At 30.0% G+C, this 10,136-nt stretch overlaps 1 protein-coding gene across 1 annotated transcript; it reads left to right on the top strand.

Annotated features, from left to right (window-relative positions):
• The first annotated feature begins 762 nt into the window (after positions 1 to 762).
• Positions 763 to 1,752, top strand: LOC126845091 (uncharacterized). Its single transcript, XM_050583651.1, has 2 exons — positions 763 to 949; positions 1,067 to 1,752. The coding sequence occupies exons 1-2, from the start codon at positions 763 to 765 to the stop codon at positions 1,750 to 1,752; spliced, it is 873 nt and encodes a 290-aa protein (XP_050439608.1).
• The last annotated feature ends 8,384 nt before the right edge of the window (positions 1,753 to 10,136 follow it).

The raw sequence follows: 10,136 nt of genomic DNA, 5'->3' as shown, positions 1-10,136 counted from the left end.
AAAGCCAAAAACAGCTCATTTGGGGAGTGGGTTGCTGCATACGCTGTAACAAATCTTATGAAAGCTAAACGCAAAATTGGTATGGGTTGTTGTAATGCTAAAAAAGGTGGAAAACTAGTTGGAGTTGTAAGAAAGAAATTAACTCGAAAAAAAACTAAAAAAACTAGGAAAATTAAAGTACCAAATCAAAGGGGTTCTGCTATACCCCTAATTCCTATTTTTGCAGGCCTTTCGGCTCTCGGTAGTCTCGCATCTAGCGCTGCGAATATCTACAGTAAAATTAAAGATTCTAAAAGTGGTCAAACGAAAAAAATTGGAAGAGGTTTATATTTGAATGTTCGTAATGGTAAAGGTTTATACTTAGATAAATCAGGTTTAGGTGTAAAGAAAAAAAAGAAATATTAAGAAAAAAACTAATTAGTATGCTACCTAACAGACCTCTTTCTTCACAAGGCATTATAAAACATGTTGCACAGTTAAAAATTCCACATTTCCGTGGTGTATTTTCACGCGACAGCTTACCGAAAAACATTTTTAAAAACGAGTGTGCGGTTGTTAACCTTTCCGAAGTAAGTCAAAAAGGGTCACATTGGGTAGCATTCATTAAAAAAGATAATAGCATTTGGTATTTTGACAGCTTTGGTGATCTACCACCACCAATAGAACTCCAAAATCATTTTAAAGGATATCGTATTTTGTGTATTCAAACTATCAAAACTTTAATACATTTATTTGTGGTCATTTATGTATTGATTTTTTACAATGTATGAATCAACAACTATAAGTCTATCAGGTAACACGACAGAGTTATCAACAAATTTTTTCCCAATACTAATTGTAGCAGAGGATTCGGAAATAGCGTTATTGAATCTTCAGACGTATAATTCTTTTCCTAATATTAACGAAAGCAATAACAGATTAAGAATAATTATAAATAAAAACAAAATCAGTAAGCGAGATATTATCCCTAAAGATAATACCTCATTTGATCATGCAATTGATGATAATAAAAATAAAACTGATACATCTGAAAATAATAAAAAACATAAAATCGATAATTCTTTAGCAACCGAAAATAGTAGTTCTCGTCATATCGATGGTGTAATATCTGAAGTAGCTAATATTGATAAATCGACTGATATATTCCATAAAATTAAGCATTTGCATGAACCTAATAATCATGACCCGTCATTGTTAATAACACAAGGTCCAAATTCAGATGAAGAAATGTTAGATATTGAAATAGAATCGGGGTGTTATGAACTAAGTCAAATAAATGACTACATCAAAAACGAAATTAAAAAAACTAATCGTGATATTGTATTCAGCATACTACCAAATATTAATACTTTTAGGTCTTATGTCTACTGTTCTGAAGCAGTCGATTTTACTATTGATAATAGTTTAAGACATGTTTTAGGATTTGATAAAACAAAACTAGAACCACAAATATTACATGAATCTCAAAGAACTGTTAATATTAATATTATTAATTCAATAAAAGTATTATGCAGTATTGCTCAAGGATCATTTAATGGTAACAAGCCTTCACACTCAGTCTATGAGTTCTACCCTACAGCGCTTCATGGCTCAAAACTTGTTGAAGCACCTAACAACTTAATTTATTATCCACTAATAACAAACGAGATCAATAATATAACTATAACTCTAGTTGATCAAGATCAAAGACCGCTAAAGCATTTAGGTGAAAAAACTACAGTAGTTTTACATATCAAACGGTACGGTTCATAAAATGGGGTTGAAGTTTAATACATCTCATTACAAAATTCCAGATATAAGGTTACCACTAGCTAACAAATCTATCACTCTTAAAAAGAAGTCCAAACAAGGAGCATCAGGAAACAAACTTATAAAATTAAACTCTAAAAGCCGAAATACTTTAAGACAATTAGGATTTGAATTGGTAAAAGATGCCTGAAAACAGTATTTTAGAAGTTGATACAGGTTTTACAACCGATTCAAAAATAACTAATTTTGATTTTCATTCTTATATCCCCTTTACAAAAGCCTTTAACAAAAATGATGAGATAAGAATATGTGTACAGCAGACTGATGTTTATCCGTATTTACATGAAAGTTTTTTATATATGGAAGGTAATATTACAGATGCTAGTAAAGTAAAACTAGGTAATAATGGATTATCATTTCTTTTTGAACAAGTTCGTTTAGAGCTAAATGGGATTGAAATCGATAGCTCACGTTTGATGGGTGTCACTAGTTCAATCAAAGGATATTTATCTAGTACCCCAGATAATTATTTTTGTTATGAAAATGCTGGATGGACTTATCGAAATAATACAACTATAACAAATACATCCGGTCATTTTACTGCTTGTATTCCTTTGAAATATTGGATGGGTTTCTTTGAAGATTTCAGAAAAATTATATTAAATTCTCGACTTGAACTAATATTAACAAGATCAAATAGTGATTTGAATGCTTTAATTAAAGCAGTTGATACAGATGATAAAACAACAACGGGAAGTGTAGAAATAAATAATATTGTTTGGAAAATTCCTCATGTTAGCGTAGACGATAGCCAACGATTAAAGTTAATGAAGGTTGTTGAAAAAGAAAAGAGTTTGTTTTTACCATTCAGAACATGGGAAACGTATACTTATCCTGAACTCGGGAATTCAACAAATGTTACATGGAATTTAAAAACATCGTCGAAATTGGAAAAGCCTCGTTTTATTATTGTGGGCTTACAAAAAAATTGTATCAATACACTAAACAAGGATAGAAGTGAATTTGATCATTCTAAGTTAAAAAACATAAAAGTATTTCTAAACTCGAACGTTTACCCATACGATAATTTAAACTTAGATTTTACAAAAAATAATTTCACTTTGTTGTATAATATGTACACATCTTTTCAAGAATCATACTATGAAAATGGTCTTCGGAATCCGATTTTAAGCCCATCATCATTTTCAACTAAAGCTCCAATTGTTGTTTTAGATGTTAGCAAACAGAGTGACTCTGAGAACGTTTCTACAATTGACTTGAGATTAGAAATTGAGGGACGGGATAATTTATCAGGTGTTAGCGCATTTTGTGTATTAATACATGATCGTGTTGTAGAGTATGTACCATTTACAAGAGTAAACTTGTATAGTTTTTACTATGTAGGGAGTGGGAGGACAAATTGTATTATATAAAGACATTTCTCCAGCAAATTTTACTCATTTTATAACAACACGCTAAACTGTATGTATTAAAGTTAAATTTATAATAACGCTATAGTTATGAACAATTGTGTTGATGAGTGTGGTGATTTTCATAAGATTTTAGACTATAAAAATTGTTTAAATCGTAACAAAACATTTGATATGTGTAATAATGAAATATGCCTTTCAAAACGGGGAATTTTGAGTGAAGCTGGATTTGTGTATATCGGTGATGGGATGAACGACGCTGTCGCTTGCTTTACATGTTGGCAGCGTCTCAGAACTTGGGAACTTGATGATGATCCGTGGGTTGAACATGCTTTGTGGTCACCAACTTGCGGCTATGTTCGATTGGTGAAGGGTTCTCTATGAATTGTTCTAACATATTTTAATTTAAAGAAATGTATTTGTTTTATAACTTTTAAAAAAAACAATAAAATAATAAATTTTTATTATATTTACGTTGCATATATATTTTTTTTATATCTATAAAACCCTTTACATTATATTAAGTTAGTCATTTTTGTTAAAACCTTTGTATGGTAGCTATCTATTAGTAAGATGGATTATTTTGGTCGTAACAGAAATCATTTAAATAATAATACAATTTTGGTAAATTTCCAAAGTGGTGTGAATGCATTAATGGGGTTAATAGAAAGTTTAAATAATTCACTTAATACCTATAACGATAATTTAGAAAAGAAACTAGTGGGGTTAATAGAAAGTTTAAATAATTCACTTAATACCTATAACGATAATTTAGAAAAGAAACTAATGGGGTTAATAGAAACCTTAAATAATTCACTAAATACCTATAATGATAATTTAGAAAAGAAACTAAAAACACAAAGTGAAACATTTACTAATGTAACAAAAAATATAATAGATAAGTCTTACATTGCTTTAAAAATTGTAAACCAATATGTATTTTGTTGTTTTTTTTTTTAAATTAATTAAAAATTTGATCTTGTAAATTTGTTATTATTCTATATCTCTATACAATTATTCTAATTTCTCTATGGTTCTAAGTGGGTTGTGAATGCCCATTAGTTCTAAGTGGGCTGTGAATGCCCATCAGTTATAAGTGGGCTGTGAATGCCCATTGGTAAAAAGGTTGCTGTGAATGCCCATTGGTTAAAAGATTGCTGTGAATGCCCTTATTACTACTACTAACATTTGTTTATTACTAATTATCTTTTTCTATTTGGACTGATTTATAATTATATTAATTATTTTGTAAAACTTTATATTATATAAAAGTATTTGTATATTTTTGTCAATTAATTATTTATTGTAATAATTTTTATTTATCTTTTATTGTTTCTTTTTTAATGTTCATATACAATCATATATTATTATAAAGGACCTAGGTCCGTTAAATTGTTTATAAAATAAAATAAAAAATACAATAACCTAATGACTTCAAATTTATGTACTTTTATTTACTAAAAACACTTTAAAAAATTAACGCGTATCGTCCTCCCCTGTGACCAATTGGACACTGTCCATTGAAGTGGTGAGTTCCGTTGTGATAGATGTAGGCTTATGACAAGGGAGAACTAGAATATCACGCGGCATCGTGATTAAAAAATTTCTGATTTTTTAATCGGAAACCTTTTTTCGACGTTTATTGTCATTTCGCGTTTGTTTATTGTTTTCTTATCTACACACTGTGTATCAAGTCATATCAACGTCGACCAGTAAGAAAGAGCCGATAACTTGCATTGGCATTGTGTTTGCCTCAAACTAATTACTACTAACTAATTCGTGTATGTAGAGAAATTGGAAATCAACCGAGCACGCAGAGAAGCATCGACGATACGGCCAAGAACATTGTGCAAAACAAATCGTTTCCCGGTTACAAAATGCTCAACCCGAAAGCGTACTCGACCATAATAGTCGCCAACGCCCAATTAGTATTAAACACCACCGGAGAAACAGCATATATATAATTTATATTCAATTTAATAACATAAATAAAATACATTATTTTGTTCGGGCCCTTTTTATCTAAAAGAAAGTACTTTTATAATTGAAACTTTAGTGTATACCATATATACTATAGTAGGTATAATGGACTGTAATTATTATTAAAAATCAATCGTCTAGCAATACAACGAGAACTGAGTCTTATATCAATCAAATATCCAACATTTATCCTTCGGAAATATAGAAAAATACTAGGTCATATGTTACAAGGTGGATTATTAAAAAATTAAGTCATGTTTAAATAATTGTAAAATATGTATTTATAAATTAACTTCTCATAAATTTCTTAGTGAACATAGTTTTATAAAATCTTTTGAATATGAAAACTGTAATTTAAATTATCCTAAAACTGAAGCTTCAAATTTATATGGTTATCTGATACATTTATTCAATTTACATATATCCGATGTAATTGACAAGTCAAATGTAAAAAAAGAAATTATTTTGGTCCTTAAAAATTGTATTAATTCCGAGTCATTACATAGTCCCAAGCATAACTTATTTGATATATTCTTAAAAACTTCTGTTCATTTATTAATTTTTTCATTTGTTAAAAAAATAAATTGTATTTTAAAAATAGGAGACAAACACAAAAGTACAAATAATAATATAAAAATTGCTGCCATAAAATATTATACAAAATACAAGTCTAAATTTGCCAAAATTAATTCTATGAAATTTGGAGGTAAATGATTTTATTTATTTATATTTTTTGTATTGAAAAATCAGCAAAAAATGATTTTATATAATGTTATATTATTGGCAATCTTTTTTATCCAATTCATATAGTTTAATTGATATGTCTCGACAAGTAATAATACTCTTAAAATTTATTTTTAAATTTATTAAACTGCAATTCTTATCAATTATCTAACATTTTTAAAAAAATTATCTTTCTGGAATCACCAATTGAATTATATTTATGTGATATGATTTATTATCAAAATATACATGTCTTATGTTTTAATGTTTTAAATAAATATTAATGTTAATTGTTTTAAACCTGTTTAATGAATAAGTTTTACTGAGTTTTACCGTATACATTGTCATATATTATTTTACAAAAGTATATTGTAATATTGTATGTATCTCACTGAAAATAAATATTATTTTATAAACGTGACTTCAATGGTTATTATTTGTTAGTGTTTAATAAATTATTTTGGTTTCAACAAAAAATATAAACAAAAAATCGAATATTTACTGATAATCGATAAATAAAACAATTGATAATTAATATCAATAGTTGAACATGAATAGGTAGACAACCGTCAGTAGCGCTTGTGTCGCTATTTCTTGGCGATAACGGAGAGTGCACTTTCTATTTAATCTCTTTTCTGTGACATTGATCCGCGACTGCCATCCGCCGCCGTCCCGCGTATTCACTTAATATACTTCCATATTGTTTTCAAAGTTAATAAAAAAACCACAACTTTTAATCAGGTTTTATCTATTTTCTTCAACCCCCCCTTACTACCGTGTCAAATTTGGCTCCCCGCTGAGGAAAAAGTCCCAGTGTTCAGCGAAACCAGGTAGGATTATTTTGGCCGCTGTTTTACTGAGAAAAAATTTTACACTTGATTTAAATAATATTTAATTTACTTAAATTGTCAAAATATTTATTCGTGTAAATTTTGTTTTTTTTTCCATCCTACTAGTGTAGTATGTACAACAAATATATACCTAGTTAGGCCACACACGTGACGTGCTAGTACCGGCGTACAATATACAGGTTAGGATTTCAGTAACGTTGACCTTGTTATTGTTATTGTAACGCATATCACACCCGCGTCCCGGTACCGTCCACCATACGGTTAAGTTAAAAGTTACCAAAAAACGATCGCTGTTGGAAAATAAATTCACTTTCTTCGCATAATATTTACACTAAATAACATAAATTTATATCTATTTATTTGTTTTTTTTTCTTCTCCGGCCATTTATTAAATAGTAACCCGCACGGCCGAACGGATATTTGACTTACGCTATTTACTTCGGTTAAAAACGTACCAAATTGACGAATTAAGCATATTTGCGAATAGTTACTACTTTTTTTTTAAGTGAAACCAGAAAATTAAAATGTTGAAGGAAGAAATAAGGTTTGTATAATTTTTTTTTTTTAATTTATATAAACAAACAACACCTTATTTGGTTACTACTTTCAAGCAGCGTATGACGACAAAAAAAATAAGTAATAACAATTCTTTTGTTTTTCTCTTAAACGTTCCAGTTATTAGTCATTAGTTAAAAAAAAAAAAAAGTCAAAGATAGGAAACAAATTTAACTTTTTTTTTCTCGGACGTGTAGTGACTGTATTGGTATTTGTATACTGGATTTTATTTGAATCGCCTATACCCGCTCACCCCTACGGTTTTTTTTTCTTTTCTCCTTTTCTCCTCTTTTTCTTAATTTATTATTATTTTTTTTTTAGTTTGCTTTATAGTAAAATAATATTTAAATCAATTATATATATATATTTTTTTTCCCCTCTTTCTGTTGTTTATACTAACAACAAATAAAACATCAACACAACACATACATATATAAAAATTTTAATTTTAATAAATAAATTTTTTTTTTAAATTTTCATTTGTCAAAAAAAAAAATCGGAAATTGAGAAAACATTAGATCAAATGTCGGTTACCGAAATCAGACGCGAATGCGCTTACTGAAACCTGCCGTATACCGCTAGTCGTAACGACCTACAGTGTGTACTAGAGAATGTGATAAGGAACGGAGGCTGTGATCCGTCCACTACCCTTCTACCACCTCGGCCCCCGATTGTTGGTAATGCTTTAAATAATATTAACAGTTCTGTCTACCCGAGACCGATAGGCGAGTTAGAAGCGCAACAGTTACACAATGTAGAAGACAATAGGAATAGTGATGTCCAACAGGACCCACTAGACCTAACCTACGGTGACCTCGAATATGAGGACTCCCGCCGCCCACTCACTCCCACCGCCCACTCACTCCCACCGCCCACTCACTCCCACAAACACATACAGAGCTAGCGCGCCGAATGACCAATTCCCTGACCTTCACACAATTCACTACATACGCTCAGCTAGTGAAGAGATAGGAGCAATTAGGCAAAACATTCGGACGCAAACTTCTACAGGGAACCTGGAACTAAGGATAACCGCTCTTGAAACCGCTTTGTCACGGGTCTTAACAAATCAAACAAAAATTTTAAATAAAATTTCAAGTATTGAACAGGATGTCCAAACGGTTAGGTCAACAAACTGTTGTAGCTTTAGGCCAGTAGTACACCTACTGTAACGGCAGAAGATAGGGCCACTCCCACCGCTAATTTGAACGTAAATATAGCTCGTATCGATAGTCAGCCCGCCTCACTCCGTAATAGGTTATTACAAACCGAAGAGATCAGGCGAACGGTTAGCCCCCAGGTGACTTTATATAATACGACCTCATTACACCAGTTAGGGAGCAAAGGGAATGGGTGAGAATTAAAGGGGCGAGTGCAAATTGAGATGTTAACTGAAGTTTTTAAAACTTTTCAGTAAACAACATCTAAGCATATATATTATATGTTTGGAACATTTTTATTTTTAAGGTAAACACACATCAACTGTTTTAATATTTTGTTACAATATGTATTTCATACCCTAACACTTTCATCCATACAACAAACTACCCACTTCTTAAATAACGTCCTTTTTTATCTCACCCTTTCAATTGTTATAATTAGAGTCCGGATTTATATGCTCTACTAATTTTGATATTGACATGCAACCATTACATTATAACTGTTTGGCTCGAAGAACAGTTACAATTTCAATTATATTGTATAGTATCTGATATAATGTAAGCCTATCTGTTTAACAAAAAGCTGACATTAAGGCATTAGTGCATATAAATCCGGACTAGTTATAATACATCTAATCTAACTTTGAGAAAAATGGTTTATTTAATATATATATATTTAACACACTTACCTCTTAAGTCGTGGATTCTACTAAACAAATAAAATAGTTGTTAATGGACTCTCCGCTTCACATGTTTAAAACCACAACAAACATAAAATTGTGGAGTTGTGTAAATTCGATATTTCAATGAACCAGCACAGTCCACAAAACAATGGATAACCAGCAACCAAGTAAAACATTTGAAGTTAACAACACAAATCACAGGGGACGCGACTCTCAACGACATAGTTATTGTAGATTTGAACAATATTATCTGGATAATACAGTTACCACGAATGTTGTGTGCTACGATGTGATGTTACTCCGACATTTTTGCTACGAATGACAATTGTTTCGACAAAAATTGACACGAATACATACATTTACTATGAAATTATGTGTTCGCTACTTTTTTTTATGCCACGATATACAGTTACATCGAAGTCCTATTTTTAACTATTGCTTCGAATTCCATTTACCTAGACTTCCAGTTACATCGACATGACTTATCAAAAAATATTAATGTTATGATTTCGCTATTTTATAGGAATTTTACATTGATAAACATTATATTGATTATTGACCTTAAATTCTATTTAGACTGATATGACCCAAAAATTAATTTATTAAAAAATTATATTGAAAAACTGTAAATATGTAATATTTATTCACTTTGTTACTTGATCTTTACAGATATAGTATACTCAGAGCCGGATTCACCTACAAGCATTGCTACAAATAAGCATTGCTTACGGCTCTCGAAAAAATTCAGCCGATATTTAAAAATATATTTCAAGGTTCGGCAAGTTTTTTTATTATTAATGAAAAAGCTAGAAAAAAGAGTTAAGGATGTATGGATGAAGAGGATAAACAAGTTAACAGTTGCAACGATGACAGTGACTAATTTTATAATAAATATAAATGAATCTTTGACTATAATTTAATAATTTCTTAAACAAATTAAATGTTTTTAACCTGAATGATATGAACCGGATACTTTTCTGTAAAATGTTTACATACGACTTTTAC

This window comes from Adelges cooleyi, unplaced genomic scaffold (genome assembly GCF_023614345.1).
Source record: "Adelges cooleyi isolate 19-005CV unplaced genomic scaffold, UGA_ACOO_1.1 ACOO_flye_CR_arks_rails_tigmint_CR_PRNA_667, whole genome shotgun sequence".
Classification (NCBI taxonomy): domain Eukaryota; kingdom Metazoa; phylum Arthropoda; class Insecta; order Hemiptera; family Adelgidae; genus Adelges; species Adelges cooleyi.
The sequence above is the reverse complement of the archived record's forward strand: the minus strand, read 5'-3'. Positions and strand labels throughout refer to the sequence as shown.

Coding starts and splice junctions, on each gene's coding strand:
- LOC126845091 (XM_050583651.1), top strand. CDS start 763: ATGTATGAATCAACAACTATAAGTCTATCAGGTAACACGACAGAGTTA. Junction 950..1,066: donor TATAAATAAAAACAAAATCA/GTAAGCGAGATA, acceptor ATAATTCTTTAG/CAACCGAAAATAGTAGTTCT.